The following is a 23304-nucleotide window of genomic DNA, read 5'->3' as shown; positions in this document are numbered from 1 at the left end:
TCATCCTGGTGGGCCAGTGAAGGGTTTTAAGATATGACTAACTAAATCACAAGATTTGGAGCTTCTCAGTGAATCACTTCATTTTTCTAGACCGCTCATCCTATCCATAAAGTTCAGTGATCTCAAAATCTGTACTGTTCCCTTGCTAAAGAATTTACCTAAGTTCCTGCTCCTCTGGCTCAATTAAAAAGTTCTTTTAAAACTGAAATCATTTGGGGCACCTGGGTGGCTCAGTCAGCTAATCATCTGCCTTCAACTCAGGTCATGATCCCGGGGTCCTGGGATCGAGTCCTGCATCGGGCTCCCTGCTCAGTGGGGAGCCTGCTTCTCCCTCTACCCACCCTCCCCTGCTTGTGATCTCTCTCTCTCACTCTCTCTCAAATAAATAAAATCTTTAAAAAAAAAAACCAAATCATTTTATCTTCCTACTGCTTTCCATTATAATCTTCTCCTCTAGTTAGAGATTCCTTACTATTGCTCACAAATGTGGTATCCCTTTACACTCTCTGCTATTTATGTTATCCTTCATGCTCAGAATATTTCTTCTCTTCTACTCATATCCATATTTTGTGCATCTTTCAAAGCCTAGGTTATGTCCCATCTGGTCCATGATCTCTTCTCCAAATAGTTGATCCCACTTATACTTACCTTTTAGTTCTAGGCAGTTGGCATTTAAATTATTCCTGTTTCATGCATATTAGACTATAAGCTTCGTGATTACAAGGAATGCAAGTCTTCACAGCATGTAATCTTGGGCTAAGTTACTCAACAAATATTTGACTACTAGTTGTGAAATGCGTGTGTTATAAACAGTCCTTGAATTTCATTAGCTTGTGACATTTTAGTGCTGCAGTCTGATTTCAGATTCAAATTAGTATTACTGTAGTTGACTAATGGTGAATTTTGCATCTATTTACATCTACACTGGTTTAAGGAGTGTCATAACAAATCAGTTTGAATGATTTAACTATAAAAACTTTTCTGTTATTCCTCTATAAATATCAAGTACTGTAATGGGATTCCACTTTTCATATTACCTATAAGGTTCTGTGTTATGTGAGTGTAGATATTATTGTGTAATTTATTAAATGGCTTAAAGCATCTTATGTACATTCTGATTGTTGCCTTTTATTATCCCTATAGTAGGGTGGGGTCACTTCAGTTAACTTTAATGTGAATTCTGATTTGGAAATTGGGGAGAGAGAGAGAAGTACTTGTGTGCATTTGTTATCTTATTTTGCTGAAGAGATATCAAGTGTTTAAGTTGATTCCATAGATTTGTGTTCCCCCAAACAAGTCATACTTGGTTAAGCCATTATGCTAACTCTAAAGATACTTTCATCTTGTAATGATTTTTTTAAAAAGAGCTTCTTACCTTTCTACTACATCTGAAGCTACCATTTGCTACAGTGTGGTAGTGCCCCCTTTATACTGAATCCATGCTGTTTTATTTATTTATTTTTATTTTTAAAATAATTTCTTATTGTTATGTAAATCACCATACATTACATCATTAGTTTTGGATGTAGTGTTCCATGATTCATTGTTTGTGCATAACACCCAGTGCTGCACGCAGAATGTGCCCTCTTTAATACCCATCACCGGGCTAACCCATCCCCCCACCCCCCTCCCCTCTAGAACCCTCAGTTTGTTTTTCAGAGTCCATTGTCTCTCATGGTTCGTCTCCCCCTGCGACTTACTCCCCTTCATTCTTCCCCTCCTGTTATCTTCTTTTTTTTTCTTAACATATATTGCATTATTTGTTTCAGAAGTACAGATCCGTGATTCATCAGTCTTGTACTCAGTGAATCCATGCTGTTTTAAAAGTGAATGTCTTTCGTAGAACACAGGCAGTAACTTCTTTGACATCAGCCATAGCAACTTCTAAGTATGTCTCCTGAGATGAGGGAAACAAAAGCAAAAATGAGCTATTAGAACTATATCAAAATAAAAAGCTTCTGCACAGCAAAAGAAACAGTCAGCAAAACTAAAAGGCAACATACAGAATGGGAGAAGATATTTGCAAATAACATATCAGATAAAGGGTTAGTATCTAAAATCTATAAAGAACTTATGAAACTCAGCACCCAAAAACCAAATAATCCAATTTAAAAATGGCCCGAAGACATGAATAGACATTTTTCTAAGTGATGCTCAACATCACTTATCATCAGGGAAATACAAATCAGAACTACAATGAGATATCACTTCACACTTGTTAGAATGGCTAAAATCAATACCACAAGAGACAACAAGTATTGTTGAGGATGCGGAGAAAGGGGAATCTTCTTGCACTGTTGGTGGGAATGCAAACTGGTGCAGCCACTCTGGAAAACAGTATGAAGGTTTCTCAGAAAGTTAAAAATAGAACCACCCTACAATCCAGTAATCACATTACTAGGTATTTACCCAAAGAATACAAAAATACTAATTCAAAGGGATATATGCACCCTGATGTTTATAGCAGCATTATCTGCAATAGCCAAATTATGGAGACAGCCCAAGTGTCCATCAGTTGATGAATGCATAAAGAAGAAGAATCATCGAACACTACATCAAAAACTAATGATGTACTATATGCTGGCTAACTGAACATAATAAAAAAATAATAAAAAAGATGTGATATATATATATACAATGGAATATTACTCAGCCATAAAAAGAATGCAGTCCTGGGGCACCTGGGTGGCTCAGTCGTTAAGTGTCTGCCTTCAGCTCAGGTCATGATTCCAGGGTCCTGGGATCAAGCCCTGCATCGGGCTCCCTGCTCTGCGGGAAGCCTGCTTCTCCCTCTCCCACTCCCCCTGCTTGTGTTCCCTCTCTCGCTGTGTCTCTCTCTGTCACATAAATAAATAAAATCTTAAAAAAAAAAAATGCAGTCTTGTCTTTGCAGCCACATGCATGGCGCTAGAGAGTTTTATGCTAAACAAAATAAGTCAGAGAAAGACAAATATCTTATGATCCCACTCATATGTGGAATTTAAGAAACAAAACAAATGAACAAAGGGAAAAGAAAAGAGAGAAAGAGGCAAACTAAGAAACAGACTTTTAACTGTAGAGAATAAACTGGTGGTTACCAGAGGGAGGGTGGGTGGGGGGATGGTTAAATAGGTGATGGGTATTAAGGAGGGCACTTGTAATGAGCACTGGGTGATGTGTGGAAGTACTGAATCACTGTAATGTAGACCTGAAACTAATATTATACTTTATGTTAACCAATGGGAATTTAAATAAAAACTTAAAAAAGAAAAAAATGTATTTCAGGATGTCATTTAGAAATAAGATATTCATTAAGATCTTTTGGGTTTTTTTTTTAATATAAATTTGTCTCCTTAATTCAAATTAGTAAAAAAAAAGTGTGTGTTTACTGTTGCTGTTATTTATAAAATACCGTATTTATTGTTAACCACAGAACCAGGGCAGGTAACTTTTATAAGAAGTCAAGAACAATGATTTGAAAAAAACATTGGGTCAATCAGGTGTTTTCTGTATGGAAGAGTTGTTGAATTATAAACACTGGAGTCATTTTTATAACATGGAAAGTGTGGAAATTTTTCTATAAAGTTTCTGTGTATGTGCATGAATTACTAAGAATCACGATAGAGCTACGGTAATAAAAAAATGTATTGGTAAAAGGATAGACACATGGATCAATGGAACAAAATCTAGAATTAGATCCACGTAAACATGGTCAGTTGATTTTTGACAAAGATGAAGAGGCAATTCAATGGAGAAAGGACCATCCTTTTAATGGTGATGAAACAAGTGGATGTCCAATTTCAAAGCAATGAACCTCAACTCATACCTCAGTCCATATACAAAAATTAACTCAAAATGAATCATGGTCTACTCTTGCCACTTCTATTCAATATTGTACTGGCAGTTGTAACTAGGGCTTTTAGGCAATAAAAGAAATAGAAGTCATCTGGGCTGGAAAGGAAGAAGCAAAACTTTCTTCTTTGGGGATGACATGATCATGTATATAGAAAATCCTAAGGAATCCACACACACGCACACACAAAAACCGAGATAAGCAGGTTCAGCAAGGTTTAGGATACAAGGTCAATGTACAAAAATTGATTGTATTTCTCTACATTGGCCATGAACAATCTGAAAAGTGCAGTTCAGAAAATTCTTTTTACAAGTCGCATCGAAAAAATAGTAAATTTAACCAAAGACGTATAAAACTTGTACCCGGAAATCTACAAAATAATGTGCAAAGAAATGAAAGAATACCTACATAAATGAAAAGACAGCTCATGTTCTTGGCTGGGAAGACTAAATACTGTTAACATGGCAGTGGTTCCTCAGCTGATCTGCAGACTTCTTACAATCCCAGTCAGAATCCTAGCTGGCATTTTTGCAGATAATGACAAGGTATAGGTGGAAGCAGCAAGTTTTGTTGGATATAATGGCCCATTGAAGAAGGGCATCAAACCATTGGCTGTTTTTAAAAAGAAAAGAAATTCAATGATTTTTCTCTATTCTATCTTTAGTTCCTCTGAACAACCATTATTTACTGTTACAAAGATGCTTCACAATCATTATTCTTCCCTGGAAAAAGGTGACTGAACAGGGGTTCTCAGAGTTTTGAAAATTAAAGTATCATCTGCAGTGAGTTCTGTGTGTATTTGGGCAGATATTTGTGTACTGTCTATTTTAGAAGTTATACATTGTTTAGAAACCTAATTCCTAAGATTCAAAACATGGAAATTCAGAAAAACAAACAAAATGACCTAAAATTTCCAATTCTGTGTGACTTGAATTTGAAGAGGACTTTGACAATGTAATAACAATTTCTGCCTTTATATTTCATACCCTACTCTCTGTGAGATTTGTAACTTACTTGAATTTTGTAGCTGTAGGCCACAAGGTGGTGACACCAAATAATACAGAAATAATAAAAGTCCAAGTGGGTGCTTCCACTCCAGAATATAGTATGTTCCCTTTTGATACGCTGGTCTCTCTCTCTTTTTTTTTCCCAGTGACTATATGTGGTTTCTGTTTGTGTCAGGAAAGCACTACAAATTGGCCTAACACTTCAGTTCAACAATATTTAGCTCAAAATTTGTCATTTGGCCAACATATCAGTTAAGTAGAAAGAATTACAGAGATCATGGATCCTGCCTTGCCTCAGGCTTCAGGTATCATAATATTGGAATAATAGACATTACCAGTAATATTTTGAGGGCACTGATTTAAAAATAAACAGAAAAAAAATCCTAAACCCCTGCTTGTAAAGTTGTGATAAACTTCACTTAAGCTTTGGAGATTTTTGTTTTATTTGCTTTCATTTGTTTCATTTCATTTCATTGTTACATAAAAAATCACATCTCATACCTTACAGAAAATTAACTGTATCATATAATATAAATCATATATATGCATAAATGTAAAATATAAAACTTAAAAGTTTTTAGATTGAATTTTTTGACCTGGGGTTAGGCAAATAATTCATCAGTTCAACACCACATATAAAAAAAAAATTCATGAAGTGGACTTTATGGGGAAAAAAATCTTTTGCTTGTTGAAAGATCTGTAAGAGAATGAGAAGACAAGTTACAGGGTGATAAAAAATATTTGAAAATTGTATCTTCCAAAAGACTTATATCCAGAATATATAAAGAACTTTTAAAATGTGAGAGTAAGATCTATAAATAATTCCTTATATTGGTAGCCATTTGATTTTCGACAAGGGTGCCAGGACAATCCATTGAGGTGGGAAAGAATAGTCTTTTCTACAAATGGTGCTGGAAGAAGTAGATATCCAATATTCAAAAAAATGATGTTGAACCCCTACCTCACATCGTTTATAACAATTAATTCAAATGGATCAGAGACCTCAAGATCAGAGCTGAAAATATAAAACGCTTAGAAGAAAACATAGCCATAAATCTTTGTGTCCCTGCATTCAGCATTGATTTCTTAGATCTGAGAACAAAAGCAAAAACAACTAAAGAAAAAACACAGTAAACTCCATGAAAATTAAAAACTTTTATGCTTCAAAGCACACCGTGAAGAAAGTGAGAAGAAAACACATGGAATAGGAGAAAAATATTTGTAAATCATATATTTGACAAGGAACTTGCATCCAGAGGATATGATTAATGCTTATGACTGAACAATAAAAAGGCGATCCAGTTTTTAAATGGGCACATGTTTTGGGTTAGACGTTTCTCCAAAGAAGCTCCACAAATTACTGAAATGCACATGAGAAAGATGCTTAACATCCTTAGTAATTAGGGAAGTGCAAATCAAAACCACAATGAGACACAACTTCATACCCACTAGGATGGCTAAAATAAGAGACAATAGCAAGTACTGTTGAAGATGTGAAGTTGGAGCCCTCATACATTGGTGCAACCGCAGGGTGGCAGTTCCTCACAATGTTAAATATAGACCTAACAATTCCATTCCTAGGTGTATGTACCTAAGAAAACTGAAAGCACATGTCTTCATAAAAACCTGTGCACTTAATTATGTTCATAGATACGTTAATCATAATAGCCTAAAAGTGGAAACAACTCAAATTTTCATCAACTGATAAATGGATAAATAAAATGTGGTATATCCATGCAATGGAATGCTATTTGGTTATAAAAAAAGAACAAACTACTGATACACGGCACAACATAGATGAACCTTGAAGAGATACTAAGTGAAAGAAGCAGTCACAAAAGGCCACATTGTATGAATCGATTTATGAAGTATCCAGAATAGGTAAATCCATAGAAACAGAAAGAAGATTCTGATTGTCAAAGGCTGAGGGGTGGGCCAAAGGAGGAGTGATTGCTAATGGGTATGGGCTTTCTTTTTGGGTGATGAAAATGTTCTGAAATTAGATAGTGGTCATGGTTGTGCTACTCTGTAGGATATACTAAACACAGAATTGTACACTTTAGAAGAGTGACTTTCACAATATATGAATTATATCTCAGCAAAAAATATTGACCCAGTTTTTTTTTTATTATGTTAGTCACCTTATGGTACATCATTAGTTTTTGATGTAGTGTTCCATGACTCATTGCTTGTGTATAACAGCCAGTGACCCAGTTTTTAAAATGGGCAAAAGATTTGAGCACTTTATCAAAAAAGAAATATGGATAACAAATGAATGCATGAACAGAAAAAGTGTTAAACATTATTGTGCATTAGAGAAATCCAAATAAAAGCCAGAATAGCTAAAATAAAAAGAGTAACAATACCAAATGCTGGTGAGAATTTGGAAGATCTGGAATTATCATACTTCACTGGTGAGAATGCGAAATGGTTCAGCTACTTTGTCAAACTGGCATTTTCTTATAACCTTAAAACATACAGTCATGATGTCTATGCAAACATTCATTTACTATGACCAGCAATTCTATTCCTAGATGATTTATCCAAAAAGGAAATTTATATTCATACAAAACCTGTATATAAATGTTTATAGCACCCTTATTCATAATAGCCAAAAGCTGGAAACAAATGTCCTTTTACCAGTGACTAGATAAACAAACTGAAATTGTTCCATATAATAGGATTATACTCAAGAATAAAAAGGAAAGATCTATTAATACTTTTGGGAAAATATAGAGTGGATGAATCTCAGATGCTTATTGTCAAGTGAAAGAAGCTGGACCCAATAAGCTCCCTATTCTGTGATTTCATTTATAGGACAGTCTGGAAAATACAAAACCATGGAGAGGGAGAAAAGATAAGTACATAGGAGGAGTTTGGCTTCCTGGTGAGCTGAGAGTAATTATTCCCTCTGCAGATCAGATTTTATATCACAGATGAGTTTGTTTTTCCTAGTTATTAGTGAGCCATAATGACTCTTGTTATTTTTTTATATTAATGCCCCACATAAAATAAAAGGAAATGTTAATTTGATGTTTTTATTTTTTTTAAAAGATTTTATTTGAGAGAGAGAGCATGGGCAGGGAGGAGGGGCAGAGGCAGAAAGAGAAGAAGCAGACTCCCTGCTGAGTAGGGAGCCCCATGTGGGACTCGATCCTAGAACCCTGGGATCATGACCTGAGCTGAAGGCAGCCGCTTAACCTACTGAGCCACCCAGGTGCCCTGATTTGATGTTTTTAAATTTTGTGGTGAGGAGTGGTGGATATTGGGAAGAAGGTGATGTTTTTGCCTATGACTTTTGTTAGTCTCATCCGGTATCTCTCATGCTCCTGCCTTTGGATACTCATCTCATGACTCACATTTCTTTCACCCTCCCAGCCTTCACAGGCTGCTGTGGCTGGAATATTCTACCCACTTACTCTCAAGCTTGTTCAGAGAAATGCTCCATGCTTCCTCTAGACTACTTTACATCTTCCTCTTTTATTTTCTTTAGCTATCCTATATTTCTTCATAACACCATAAAATTATAATTAAATTTTATACTAATTATTTGTATAACCATTTAACATCTATCCAATTCTGTATTCTCCATTCCTCCTACAGTCTCTGTTTATAATCAAGTCACACTTGGTGTTATCAGTATCCTGTGTTTTGTTTCCCATCCATATAACCATGATTCTTTTCAAATCAATTCTGCCTTTGACAATTTTTTAAAATGATTAGTGGGGTGAGTGCAGACTCCATCAGAGAAGGAGATGTCCCTTGCTGATGCTTTTCTTTGTTTTTCTCTTTGTAGGGAAACTAAACAGCCAAGACTCCTACAATAATTTTGCCAACAACAACCCTGGCAACCCCCGGCTCTCTCCTCTCCCAAGCTTGATGGTACTGACGCCTCTTGCACAAATCAAGCAGCCAATGACATTGGGGACTATCACCAAACGAACAGGGTAAGGCCTTAGGCTTGATACTTTTTAAAATAGCTGTTTCAGAGGATTGGATACATAAAAATGAAACATACATTTCCTTTGGGTGGTTTAATTAGCTCCTCATTTCCAGCCCACATGAAACTTAATGGCAGCAGATTAAGTACAAAGTATAGAACATGCACAAACGTACTTGAATACAACCATGTACACATATATCCATCGCAAAGACAAAGCAGTGACAAGTTGTGAAAATTAGTATTGGCTAATCAAAACCAGATCCATCTTCTCGGTGTCACACTTGCTGCCTTGCGGCTTTGTCTGAAAGTACAGTGTCAGTTTCTTGCTTTTGTGGACAAAATCCACTGTCATCTGGATTTATAATGACTACCAAATTTTAACTGGCCCAAATACTAAGGAAAGAACTTCAGATGACAACCGTGTTTCTAATAGTTAAAAAATCACCTATATTGTGGTGTAATTTACATATAATGATCTGTCATTAGTGTCAGGACAATGTGATGTTATGGGTAGTTTTCAAAAGCCAGAGTCCTGAGATTTGGGCTTTACTCACGATTGGTCATTAGCATCCTCAAAGACATTTGATGACTCAGTTGATGTGTCTGTGCTTATTTTAGCTATTTAAAAAAATTTTTAATTATCCCCGCTTTGGGTTCCTGAAAATAAAGTGCTATATCTAAAGTATCATTAGATGATCAATCATGTGATGACTCTGAAATTCCGTTTTGTACCAGAAAATATATATGTCTACCGGCAAATTACCTATTTCATCAGTAAGCAGTCCTGAGGTTTAGCCTAATTTGAAATGAAACAATTGTCTTAAATTCCGTATTCAGGTAGTCCCGGAGAAAACCCAGTCCTGGCTTCAAATAGTCTTAAAGGTCTTTCCAACAAAAGGAATAGAGTAAATTATTTGGCTGCTATATCAAAAGGTCTTAATATTTTTGTGCTGGGTGGGTGGTAAAGTGTTTGTAGAAGTCACTTTTGTGAGAAGAAATGCTCATTCTCAGGGGTAAGTCTTTTGAGCTCCAGATTTCACCATGGCACAGAAATGGACACTCTACGTAGTGGAGTAGTATTTGTATACAAAATGATCTTATTGCTGAATGCAGAAATAAAATTGAGTTTGTGGCATGTTAAGGGTGGGGGGAAGGAAAAATAGAGCATACCTAGGCCCCAAATCGGACATGTTATGATATAGATCATTTGGCTTATATTCCTTTCTTTTTAAATTGATTTCAGCTTTTTAACTCTTTATGTTCAGTGATTTAAATAGAATTTTGACTTCCCTTTCCTCTTAGTTTCTTTATTTTAAAATAAGTAGGAGTGTCTATGAATAAGAAAGAGGTTATGAACTTATATTTACAATTAGCTCATTTTTTCTTTGTATGATGTTACTTTTTGGGATGTAGAATCAAATAAAAATTGGATAAATCTTGAGTCATAATTTTTTTTACTCATAGAAGTCAGTATGTAATTGTACTTTCTTGATTCCACTGAGCATTATCAATGCTGCAAAGTACTTACGAGTTTTTATGTATGTTTCCTGAATCTCAGTGAAAGAATATGCAAAATTGGTCTTCTTGAAATTAATTCTAGCTTTGTGTCTGGTGTTTGTTGTTTTTAAAACTTAAGAGCTATGCTGTTTTTATAATGCAAAGAATTAGCTCCCTTTTTCGAATAAGCTTTTCTATATATAAAAATAGTGACTGAGGTTCTATGTATAAAATCCTATGATGTTAGAATTTAATTCAATATAGTTGTGGGGAGGAGTGGAAACTAAGTCTACTTTTGTATATATTTGAAATTTTCCACAATAAAAAGTCTCTCACTTACTCTTTCACACTCTCTTGCTACTCTCTCTCTATGCCCTTAGAAGGGCAGAAACTATTAATCATCTGGTGTCTCCTTCCGCTGCCATACTTTATGAACTTAGATAAATTCTGTTTCCTTTTCTTTTTAAAGTCAAAATTCCTCAATTCCTAGAGTACGTATATTATGCCCCCTTATAGACAATTTAGTAATTATTTATTAATGATTAATAAATTATGTGAATTGGAGCTACGTACTTTGAAATTAATATTAGTTCAAGATACACATATCACATTGTTGACTTGGCTTCTTATCTCAATTCTCAGACCATTTTATTTTTGCTGAGTTTTTGAATTCTTTTTAGCATGTCCTGTACTGAAGTGTTTAAAGAGAATAATATTTGTCCCACGGTGAATACCTGGTTTGTAATTTTTAAAATGTTCACATAGATTCAGGTTTACAAAGAGTTACAAGACCAGTAAAAGGAATTCCTGTATATCCAGATTTCCCAAATGTTAACAGTCTAACTTATTTGCCTTATCATTCACACTTGCTCATTCTGCCCACGTGTGTGCAGGCACACAACACAAACACACACACATCCCCCATATTTTTCTTAAATTGTTTCAAAGGAATTTGTAGACTTAGTAACCCCTATTCCTACAAATTTCAACATATAAATTCTAAAGACAAGGATATTCTCTTCTGTAACCGTAGTATAGTTATCAAAAGAAGAGATTTTAAAACTCACTATTCGTTTTTTTATGTAGTTGTTGTCCGTAATGAGTTCTATATTTGTGTCAAAGCCTTTAGTTCACACAAATTGCCCCACCTACTGTTTTTCCCCTCCCTACCTACAATTCTTTTTTTCCCATTCCTCCCTCTATTCTTTCTCTTGCTTCCTATTAACACAGATCACAGTGACCTATAAACACTTTGAGAATAGTATTTGTAACTTATAGTTGGCTACTGCTAGATTACAAGACTTCATACCCCTAAGCCACCTTCTGAAGAGTTTGTTGATTATATCCGGAAATTGCTATAGGGGACTTTCCTTATAATTCTTTTACTCTAAGTCACCCCAACATTTGGTCATAGAATTTTAAGAATACAATTTGTGGTTTTTATTATCTTAAAATTGAGCATTTTCATGGAAATACATGTATTTTGCCTTACCAGAAGTAGTATTTGTTTTATGAGAACAAAATACATTCTCTTAGTTTCTGTTTTTGATATATACTGAGATTTGAACCAAATCCCATACATTTCATGTCATTAGATTTCATCCCATTAGATTTTAAAGGCTATATTTGTTTTATTTTTATTAAAATTTTTTTACTATGACCAATTCTAAATCTGCAGTTAGCTAATTTGCATTATTTCCATTAAATTTTATTGTATTTAATGAGAATTTTGATTGCCATATTAAGGTCACCAGAGTGATAAGCAAATGGGCTTTTCATTTTCCAGGTCTCTTTTTGTTCTGGAAATTCCAGTTTACTCTAACTTTGCTTCTATGGCATGCCTTTGCTAACATTTTAAAAATAAAATTAACAGGAAGTATTTAACATGGATTATGTAGAAATAGAATACAGAGCTGACTCATTTATAGCCATGTAAGTTCTGTGACTACTTCCAATATACCTGATAATGTATCTAATAAAATTATATCCCTACCTCAGTTAGATCAGCATTTATTTATTCCATGTCCTAGATATTTGGCATAAAGGCAAAATAAGCATAAAAAGTTATATTTCTAGCACAGAGATTTCTAAGGATTGCCTAAGATCCTATGTTTAAATATTCAAATTGAGATAGAAGCCTCAGTTCAAACCTTGAGGGGATAAAACGTGTGCTTACCATATTTCACATCTGCCTTCTTATTTTTGGAAATATATATCCCTGGAAGCCTGTGCAGTGTCAGGGACCATCTGTCTTACTCCAAGACATGCACAAGGCTAGTAGAGCTACCAATGGCAAAAGACAGATGTATTTACACCTTCATGTTCTGTACCTTGAAGCAGCACTTAGAGGAAATAAGGCCTATTTTGGCAACAGCTGTTGCTTAACCTGACTACAGTATACACTGATGAAGGCAAAAGAAGTGCTAGAAATCATTTGGTCCAACAATCACTCATTCAAACAGAGTCCAGTTTCTTCCAGTCGAAGACTGGAGGATTGGAAAGACCTCCATCATGTTTTTATGATATGTAAATAAGAATAGGTCTCATCTAGTAAAGTGAAACTGGGTGCTAAGGAATTGCTCATTATTTTGGAGTGTTAAGTATTTGTAGTAGGGCTTTATTAAGCAGCATTTGATAGGTGTTTGGTTGAGTTAATGAATCAAGTAAGTGATAAAAATTTTTTTGAAGGCTTCCTATATAAAATTTACTAAGTAGGTAATTTTTCATCAGTATGCTTAGTTTTATGTACAGCAAACCTAAAGTTATTAATATATACACCTCATTTTTTAGGCACAAACAGCAGTACATTTCAAAAAGAGATCAGAATAATTTCATGGGAATGAAAAATGCAGACATTGGTAATGAAGTCACTTCCTTGCTCTTAACTAACTGACCATTTTTAGTGAAGTAAACATGAGATGATTTTTTTGTCTTTCATAAGTTTCCTTTTTCTTAAGTGGAGCAGCTCCTGTTCCTTTTCTCTCTCCCCATCTTTAGATTTATTCATTTCTTTGGGAGCAATCTGACGTGGGTGTTAGGAACCTTGGGACCAACTCTGTAGAAATAGGTTTGGTCGTGCAGGGGAAGGTTATTGACTTAGGAATGCGATGCCCTGACTTCTCATTTGGTTCTGCTACCTATTAACCAGTGTGTCCTAGGTAAGCTTCTTCATCTGAAGAATACAAGTTTATATGTAGGGATGATGAGCTTTCAGCTGTACATTGTATGAGTTCCCACCAGGCCTAACGACCAAATTTCTAAGCCCCATCACCGTCCTAGGCCAGTGCTGAATGAGAGCTTCATTAGGAAAACATAGATGATTGTTCTTATTTAGAAATGGAAATATTTCATAGCATTTATTTGATTATCTCTACTTGAAATTTGTAGACCAAATTTGCTGTAGAGTTTGCTAAGTCAGTAAATGACATCAGCATATAGTAGGCCTTGAAGAAAGGTCTATTCCTTCTTCTTCTAATTCAGTTAGGTCTACCTTGGCTTATCTACACAGTTTGGCCTGAGCCCTAAACTTTATAGTGGGAGCTCCAAGGATTAAATGGGAAAGATTTGGAGAAAGACTCACCAGATACAGTAGTAGATCATAATTCTCCACTTCCCAGCCCTGTCTTGTATAGGTGTTAGTTTTGGATTGCTAAGCTATAAATCTTTGGTTCCAGATATAAAATAACAGTGTATTTTCATTAGAATGGATATAGATAGATCTGCATGTACAATATACTCACCATAGTTTGAGTTTACAATTTTTGTATTCCATCAGTAGAGTACTTAAAGTCCACCTATGGTTTGCATATGTTTACTTGCATATGTTTGTTCCACTTCACCATAAATCTGTGGATTTTGTGGTTTTTGAATGAAGTCTACTATTAAAAATCAGCAGGTGTGACTTTCTACAGAAACTTGACAGTCTATGCTACTCTAGTCTCTTTTCTGCAACATCTGACAGAATTTGAACATTATCTAATGTTTCCTGATGAAAATCTTGAGTTTGTAATTTAAATTTGCATATTGAATATTTCTCAAATTAGGTAGTGTAGCTGTTTCAGCTTCGATTTTCCCTACAGACCACTACTTTGAGAGCTAGCAGTACTATTGGTCTCTTTAGTAGGGAATGATTAAAATTAGATGAATGAAAATTTAAAAGTGACACTTGAAAAAATGACACAAGGACTGATTTGCTCATATGCATGTGGGACTTGTGTGTCCATTTCAGTAGCTACTTATGGGGTTCCACAGAATGTAGCAGAGTCATTAAAGTTCCTAGAATATATTGGCAGAGAATACGGTTTTACTTTACAATTTTACACAGTGTTGTATAGCATTTTCTCTATTTTTTTGGTGTTTAGTACATTCGATATTTATATGAGCTTATTCCTTTTTCAGTTTTATTGAGAAATAATTGACATATATTGCTATATAAGTTTCAGGTGTGTAGCGTGATGGTTTGGTTTGCATATATTGTGGAATGATTACCACAATAGTTCAGCTAACATCCATCTTCTACGGATACGGTAAGAAGAAAAGAAAGAAGAAAAGAAAAAGGAAAAAACCTTTTTCCTTGTGATGAGAACTCTTAGAGTTTACTCTGTTTACAGCTTTCCTATCTGTCACATGGCAGGGTAATAGCTGTAGTCACCATGTTGTGTATCACATCTCTAGTACTTATTTATCGTATAACTGGAAGCGCGTACCTTTGACACCTTCCTCCAGTTCCCCCTTCTCGCACCCTGTGCATCTGGTAACCACAAGTGCGATCTCTTTCTCCATGAGTTTGTTTGTTTAAGATTCCACATATAAATAAGATCATACAGTATTTGTCTTTCTTTGGCGTATTTCACTTAGTGTATTGCCTTCAAGGTCTCCCCATGTTGTTTCAAGTGGTCAGATTTCTTCATTTTTTTTATGGCTGGATTATATTCTACTGCGTGTGTGTGTGTGTGTGTGTGTGTGTGTGTGTGTATAAATCACAACATTTTTATCCATCATCCATCAGTGGACACTCAGGTTGTTTCCATGTCCTGGCTGTGGTAAATAATGCTATGAACATGGGGGTGCATATCTTTTTGTGTTCGTGTTTTTATTTCCTTTGGGTATATTCCCAGAAGTGGAATTGCTGGATCATAGGGTAGTTCTCATTTTAGTTTTTTGAGGATCCTCCCTACTGTTTTCCATAGTAGCTGCACCAATTTATAGTCCCACCAACAATGTGCAAGGGTTCCCTTTTCTCCATATCCATGGCAGCATTGTCATCTCTTGTCTTTTTTTTTAATTTTTTTATTGTTATGTTAATCACCATACATTACATCATGAGTTTTTGATGCAGTGTTCCATGATTCATTGTTTGTTCATAACACCCAGTGCTCCATGCAGAACGTGCCCTCCTCAATATCCATCACCAGGCTAACCCATCCCCCCACCCTCCTCCCCTCTAGAACCCTCAGTTTGTTTTCAGAGTCCATTGTCTTGTCTTTTTGATGATGGCCATGCTAACAGAGATGAGGCGGTAACTCATTGTGCTTTTAATTTGCATTTCCCTAATCACTACTGATGTTAAGCACCTTTTCATGAACCTGTTGGCCTTTTGTATGTCTTATTTGGGAAAATGTTTATTCAAGTCATTTGTCCATTTTTAAATTGGGTTGTTTTTTGCCATTGAGTGCATGTGTTCTTTATATATTTTGGATATTAACCCCCTATCAGGTAGATGGTTTGCAAATATTTTTTTCCATTTTGTAGGTTGTCTTTTCACTTTGTTGATGGTTTCTTTTGCTGTGCAGAAGCTTTTAAATTCATTTTTAATTTTCTTGCTTGTACTTTAGGTGTCATATTTAAAAAAATTATTACTAAGACTCATGTCAAGGAACTTTTGTTCCTGTGTTCCCTTCTAGGAGTTTCATGGTTTCAGGTCTTACATTTAAGTCTTTGATCCATTTTGGGTTAATTTTTGTGAGTGGTGTAAGATATGGGTCCAGTTTCATTTGTTCCATGTGACTCTCCAGTTGTCCCAGTACCATTTATTGAAGAGACTGTATTTTTTCCATTGAGTATTCTTGGTTCCCTTGTCAAATATTAGCGAACCATGTACGCTCATGATTCTGTTCCATTGGTCTATTTGTTTTTATGCCAACTCCATACTGTTTTGAAGACTATAGCTTTATAGTATAACTTGAAATCAGGAAATACAATGCCTCTTGCTTTTGTTCTTTTTTAGGATTTCTTTGGCTATTTGGGGTCTATTGTGATTCCATATAAATTTTAGGGAAGTTTTTTTCTACTTCTGTAAAAAATGCCTGGGGAATCTTGATAGGGATTGCATCAAATCTATAGATAGCTTTTGGTAGTATTGACATTTTAACCTTAATTCTTACAATCCACGACCACAGGATCCCTTTCCATTTATTTGTGTTGTTCTTTGATTTCATTCATCAGTGTCTTATAGTTTTTGGAGTAGAGATCTTTCATCTTGTTAGTTATATTTATTCCTAAGTGTTTTATTGTTTTTGATGCTATTGTAGAGAATTTTTTTTTAAAGATTTTATTTATTTATTCATGAGAGACAGACAGAGAGAGAGAGAGAGAGAGGGAGAGAGAGGCTGGGGGAGAAGCAGGCTCCCAAGGAGCAGGGAGCCTGATGTGAAATGGGATTGATTCCCTTGTTTCTTTTTCAGAAAATTTGTTGTTAGTGTATAGAAACACTACTGATTTTTGTATGTTAATTTTATATCCTGTAACTTCCTGAATTCATGGATTAGATCTAACAGTTTTTTGGTTGAGTCTTTAGGGTTTTCCATGAAGTTATGTCATCTGCAAACAGAGACAGTTTTACTTCTTTTCTTTCCAACCCTGATACATTTTATTTCCGTTTCTTCCCTGATTGCTCTAGCTAGGACTTCCAGTACTTATTGAAAAAGAGTGGTAAGAGTGGGTGCCATTGTCTTGTTCCTGATCTTAGAGGAAAAGTTTTCACCCTTTCTCCATTGAGTATAAAATTAGCTGTGCTTGCCTTTAGTATGTTGAGATATGTTCCTTAATTAAGCCTAATTTGTTACGAGTTTTTAACCATGAATGGATGTTGAATTTTGTCAAATGCTTCTCCTGTGTCAGTTAGAGGATTTTTTTTCATTCTACTAATGTGATGTATCATATTGATTGATTTGTGTTATGTTTAGCCATCCTTGGATCATCAGGATGAATCTCACTTGATCATTGTGAATGATCCTTTCTAATGTGCTGCTGAATTTGGTTTGCTCATGCTTTCTTGAGAATTTTTCCATCTTATATTCATTAGGGATACTGGCGTGTAGTTTTCTTTTCTAGTCATGTCATTTTCTGGTTTTGATATCAGGATTATGCTGGCCTCACAAAATGAGTTTGGGAGTGTTCCATCCTCTGATTTTTTGGAAGAGTTTAAGGATTGGTGTTAATTCTTTAAAAGTTTGGTAAAATTTGCCAGTGAAGCCAGTGAAGCCATCTCGTCCTTTGCTTTTCTTCATTGGGGGATTTTTGATTACTGATTCAATATCCGTACTAATAATTGGTCTATTTAGATTTTCTATTTCTTTGTTATTCAGTCTTGGTAAGTTGTATTTCTAAGAATTTTTTCCTTTTCATCTAGATTGTCTAGTTTGTTGGTATATAGTTGTTCATAGTAAATATGGGCTCATTCTGAAGTCTGTTCTGTGATAATGTCTGAATTCTTGTAAGATATGATCAGTTGAAAAATAGGACTTTCAGAGTATGTTCATAGAATTTTTCTCTTAGACTCCAACTCTAAAGATGATTGAACCTAATCATTTATACCTTTTAGCAATAGGGTCAGGTTATAGAAGACTTCAGTGCATTCAAAATCAAATCAAGTTTTATTTTTCCCTTGCATTTAAAAAATCTTCACGTTTGCTTTCCTTTCGGCTAGTAAGAACAAAGCTTTTGTGGTATTATGTGGCATTCAACAAAATGAATCAGCGTTTAAAGACTTACATGGCATTCCTGTTATGATATAAAACACAATTCCTTCTTGTCTTCTGAGAATCTCCAGAAGAAATCCGTTGAGAACTAATGGTCAAGTTGTTTCACGTTGTGCTATAAATAAGTCTATAAAAAATATTTCTGGATTTTTTAATCTCTTGGCCAGTCCTGATGTTTTTCAATCAGAATTCAGCTCAAAAAGGATATAATTGTGGCAGAGTGAATAGGTTTTATATGGCAGGCTTGTTAAACCTGCTGAAACTTAATAGTACTTAGAAAACACAGAAATTCTTAATATCCAAACATCATAATTGGAGTTGCATATGTTAATACAGACCATTTTAATTCAACATACACTCCCACTCACATACTATCTTCCTCCTTCTAACTACCCTCATATAAAACTACAACTGTGGGATTTTAAAGAGGGAAAGGAAGTCATAGGTGAAGACAGCTGGATCATGGGCCTGTCCTTTGTGACTTTATATTTTCATTCTTTTGCTACTGAGGAAAGATGAAGCAGGCACATTTCAAAAGAACAGCTGACACTACCCATACAGAGTCAGTAATTACGTCAGTCACTCTAATTCTTTGGAGTTTGTGGCTCTTCTTTTACATGTATGTGGCAGAGGTCCAGTTTGTAGGGGTGGCTAAGAAGTGGGTAAGTGGAGATTGGGAACATGCCAAGCGTATACTAAAGTGGGTCCTCATTCAGTTCCTCCCAGCCCTCTGTTTTCTCCCTGAGCTGTGTTAGCCAGTTGATCCTTATTTGATTGAAGAAGGGTTACTTTTAACTCACACAATTGGGTTTGGTTGTGAACAGTGAGAACTGTATTGTCTTTAAATCTGACAAGGCTGCTTAGTACAGGCCTGTTTACTACAGTGTCTGGAGAGTTAACCGTGCATTTTAGGATTGTGGGGAAGGAAATGGCTGTTGAAATCTTTCGTTGATAACACAAACTGCCATTGCCTTGAAAGGAAGATCTAGGAGATTTTATTATTATTTTTTTAAGCTTGTGTTTAATTTGTTTGGCAAATGCATGTTTCCTTTTGAGACATAAGGAAACCTTAACCTAGAAAAGGGTATTTACTGGCTCTGTAGGTAGGGAACATCAGCTGGTCTTTTGAAATGTAGAAACTTTAAGGTTTTGTTTCATTTTTGTTTGGTTGTTTTTGGGGGGTCGGTAGAGAAGCCTTTTAAGGCATAAAGGATGAAGATAAAACTTTCAAATGTTTTACAACAAATTAGCTGTAGTCTGATATTCGGAATGAGATGGGAGACTGTTCAGTGTTGACATAATATACACTGAAGAGCCACTCATGTCTAGATGTTCCAGATGGTCAGCGCCTGTGTCAGAATCATTTGAACTGTTTGACTATTTTGTGTGCCCTTTCCTAATGAAGAAACTTAAAGGATGTTGGGTACTGTATGGCAACAATAACCTCTTCATTTCAGAAACATTTGTGGGCACATGGAAACATATGGAAGCTTCCATTTTCTGATCCTTTCTGCATGGCATTACAGTGTTATTGAGATTGGGGTCTTCGAGTGGTCTCAGTTATTTAAATCAGTGTTTGTCAGAGTGCAGTGTGAGCTCCCAGTAACACTTTGTTTCCAGTATAATTTGTGAATCATGAAATCAGATAAGGGGATTGTGACTAACTTTTTTTTCATTAATGAAATGGAATAAAATGAAATGCAGTTTTGCTATTGGTTCTGCAAACAAGCAGCTTTAGCATGAGATAGGAGCTTCTTAGAAATACAGCATCTCAGGCCCCACTCAGACCTACCCCGCCAGAGTATGCATGATCTTCATTGTAACAAAATCCCAGCATTAATGTTTATAATACATTGAAATAGAAAATAGTAAAGTTGATGACAGACAAAAGCCACATTCATTAAATTACTGTTTCAATTTATGTATATTCATGTATACACCAGCTTGCACCTTAAAATGTATTTCTCTGGGTCATGATTAAAAAAGTCTGAACATCCACTGTTTCAACGTGGATAACGACATCCTATCTTTGGTTGTGGTCGTATTAACTGCAAGAGAGATTTCTTTGCATTGACAACATTCCTGAAGTTTCTTTTCTTTTTTCTTCAATATCTCAGTTCTTCCACCTTGCTCTTCTCTAACTAGTATCTCTTTTCTGTTCCCTGCTTTGTTTCTTCTGTGCATCAATCCTCAGAATTGTGCTCAGTGTTGTGAAAACCTTTTACCCAAGTTTCTGTTTGTGAAACTCAATCCACTGGCAGACGAATGCTAATCACTTAGCAGGAATTTTTATTTTTAAGGTGTTTTTAGCCCCAAAGTTGAAGAAGAAAATATCCAGGTTTTGCCAGTGTGCTTTCCTTCTCAATCTGTGTCTCACCTCCACATGTCAGATGCTATAGCAACATTTGGTTTGGGATACAATTAAATCAGCCCATCTTCTTTGTGTGCAAATATGCATAGCATGTCTGAAATGGCTGTGAACAGAATATTAATAAGAAATACGTGTAACCATGAAGTCTGATTTTGCATCCCCAGTTCTATTTAAAATAAGCAATTGTGTCTGTCATTTCCGGTATTCCAACCTAGCCCAAAGCAGGCCAGGTGGAAGAAGCCAACCTCTATCACTATTAAGAGAAATGCTGACTTTCGGGAATGCAACCCTGCATGGAACTAAATCATACTACTTTTATTTAGTGTTTATTCCTTTGGCCAGCAATACACAGTTCAACATACTTTACATAAGTAGCTTGGAAAGGACGTGCTTTCTCACCATGGCTGTGAGGCTACAACCAGTGAAGAGCGAATAATTCTTATCAAACTTTTTATTGTGTTCTGTCTAGCTGATTTTAAACATTTTGTGTCCTACAACCACACATCTGTTGCTACTGATCCCACTCTTTTCTCCATCTGATTATTCCATTTAACCTGTACTTTGTTTTAAGGGCCTTTGAAGTGAAGTTTATTTTGTTTTACTTTAGAAACCCTACAGGGGGACTCCAGAAAAGGGGGAGAAAGAGACCATTTGAAATTGCTAATCCTATGAAAATTAAGGGACTTGTTATTTCACGTCATTCTGTTTATTGGTTATATCAGACTCGTTAGTATCTACAGTAGAATTGCAAATGATTACTTATTTTTTCAGTTATTTTATCCATACTCTATAACAGTATGATATACATGTATTTGTTAATGTGAAATGAGATTTCCTCTAATTTTTTGTGCATTTTCCCCCCTTTTCCATGAAGGCCTTATCTGTTTGGAGCGGGGTGTTTTTCCATAAAAGCTCCATGGTGAGTCCCAGTTCAGTCCCGCATGCCTAATTCATTTGCTGTACTCTCAGAAAGTAACTCTGTTTTGTACTTTTGTTTTCAGTTGCATGGCCTGATCACAGACAGATGCACCAGATTACTGAATAATTTGTAGAATGGGACATGAATGTTGATATTTAAGCTTTAAAAGAGCAGGTTTTTTGGTTTCACTTCATTTCTTGAAGAGTCAGGTAAAAAAAAAAATCACAGATTAATATTTAAAAATAAGAAGTTAGAAGGATTCTCTCATAATGCTAGCGTATAAGACAAGGCTAACACCCAAATTTAAAGCTTCGAGTATGATAGGGAGAGAAGCTCCCTACACATTGTGCTGAACATTCAAAGATATGATTTATTTTGAAATATAAATATATTTAAGGTCTACTAAAAATACCCTATAAATTTTTATTGCATTTTATTTGGTACCAAAGGAATAGAGTTAGTTCTGTTTTGAAGAGTTTAGGTGTTTAAAGATCTACATGATGAGGAAATTTGTGTTTCACATAAGAACTCCTGAATAATTTATTATTTTGAGTTATTGGCACCTATTCACCATAACTTATTTATTTAGTGAATTCTTATATTACAATGCATAAAATACAATTTTGTCAGTCTTAGACATGATGGTCATGGAAAAGAAACAGAGCATATTTAATACTTTTAGGTAAAGATGTGAAGTAGAATATATTTAGGAGCTGGTATGTTTAACATATGGCTAAGAGTCAGGTCTCCAGAAGCAGACCATCAAGGTCCTAAACCCCAGTTCACACACTCCCTCCCTATATGATCTTGTGTAATTTTCTAAACCCTTTCTGTTTCTTGGTTTCCTTATCTATTAAATGGAGTTACCAGTAGCACCTACGGCATAGGTTCATTGTGAGGATGAAATGAACTGACAATATAGTGCTTAGAACAGTGCCTGGCGCACAGTAAGAGCTCAGTAAATATTAGATGCTTCTGCTACTATTTCTCTTTTAAGGGAAAAATGCCATTTTTGAAAAGAAGCTTCTTTAAATTAGATCTTTCTTTCTTTCTTTCTTTTTTTTTTTTTTTTACTTTTAAGAGTTAAGTGAGCCAAAAGGAAATTTGGGGGAATGTAAAGTATATCAATTTTATAAATGTAGTCGGAATACTTAAAAGAGTTTTGCACGTGTGTGTGTGTAGTTCTCATAAGTGCTACTGGGAATTGTTCATACTGTCCCATTATCCTAGAAAAAAAACCTTCCAACCGTTTTTCTCCTAGACAAAAAGAAACTGAAATAGTTCTTGAAGGTACACTATAATTTGATGCAAACTAATTTCGGTGGTCATCTGCCACAGGAACATCTGAAAATTTCATTATCATATAAGAATAGGGCGACCAATCATAAAAACCTCCTCCTTGAAATGCAGCCTCAAAATTAGGACACAGATTGTGAAACTATTCTAAAGAAATTCAGGGTATAAATGAGTAAAAGTTCCATGCAAGTCAATCTTTATTCTTTTTGTTAACAAGATTTCTTCCCCAAACAAACAAGATACGTGGATCTTACTTAGAGGCTTAGATGAGCAGTCAGTTTTTAAATGCCCCCAGATTCAACATACGACAAAATTTCTTTGTAGACTAAACTTAGAATTAGATTCCATCTTAGGATAAATTTCTCATTCTCTGAGTACAAAGGAAAGAGTTTTAGTATGTTAATAGAGATTGAAGTTTTAGCATAGAAGATGGAGTAACAAATGTTGTATGTTAAATCAG

At 35.2% G+C, this 23304-nt stretch overlaps 1 protein-coding gene across 8 annotated transcripts in view; it reads left to right on the top strand.

Annotated features, from left to right (window-relative positions):
- Positions 1–23304, top strand: part of BCAS3 (BCAS3 microtubule associated cell migration factor) — a 598395-nt gene that overhangs the window by 257078 nt on the left and 318013 nt on the right. For all 8 annotated transcript variants that reach the window (XR_015769358.1, XM_028109071.2, XM_088028350.1 and 5 more), the window contains exon 16: positions 8636–8786. Coding sequence is in view for 7 of the 8 variants with exons in the window: in XM_028109071.2 (XP_027964872.1) it covers positions 8636–8786 (151 nt within the window). In the remaining variant the exon portion in view is untranslated. The remainder of the gene's footprint in view (positions 1–8635; positions 8787–23304) is intronic.

Source organism: Eumetopias jubatus, unplaced genomic scaffold (genome assembly GCF_037043125.1).
Source record: "Eumetopias jubatus isolate StellerSeaLion01/CBP00866 unplaced genomic scaffold, mEumJub1_p1.0 scaffold_10, whole genome shotgun sequence".
Classification (NCBI taxonomy): domain Eukaryota; kingdom Metazoa; phylum Chordata; class Mammalia; order Carnivora; family Otariidae; genus Eumetopias; species Eumetopias jubatus.
The sequence above is the reverse complement of the archived record's forward strand: the minus strand, read 5'-3'. Positions and strand labels throughout refer to the sequence as shown.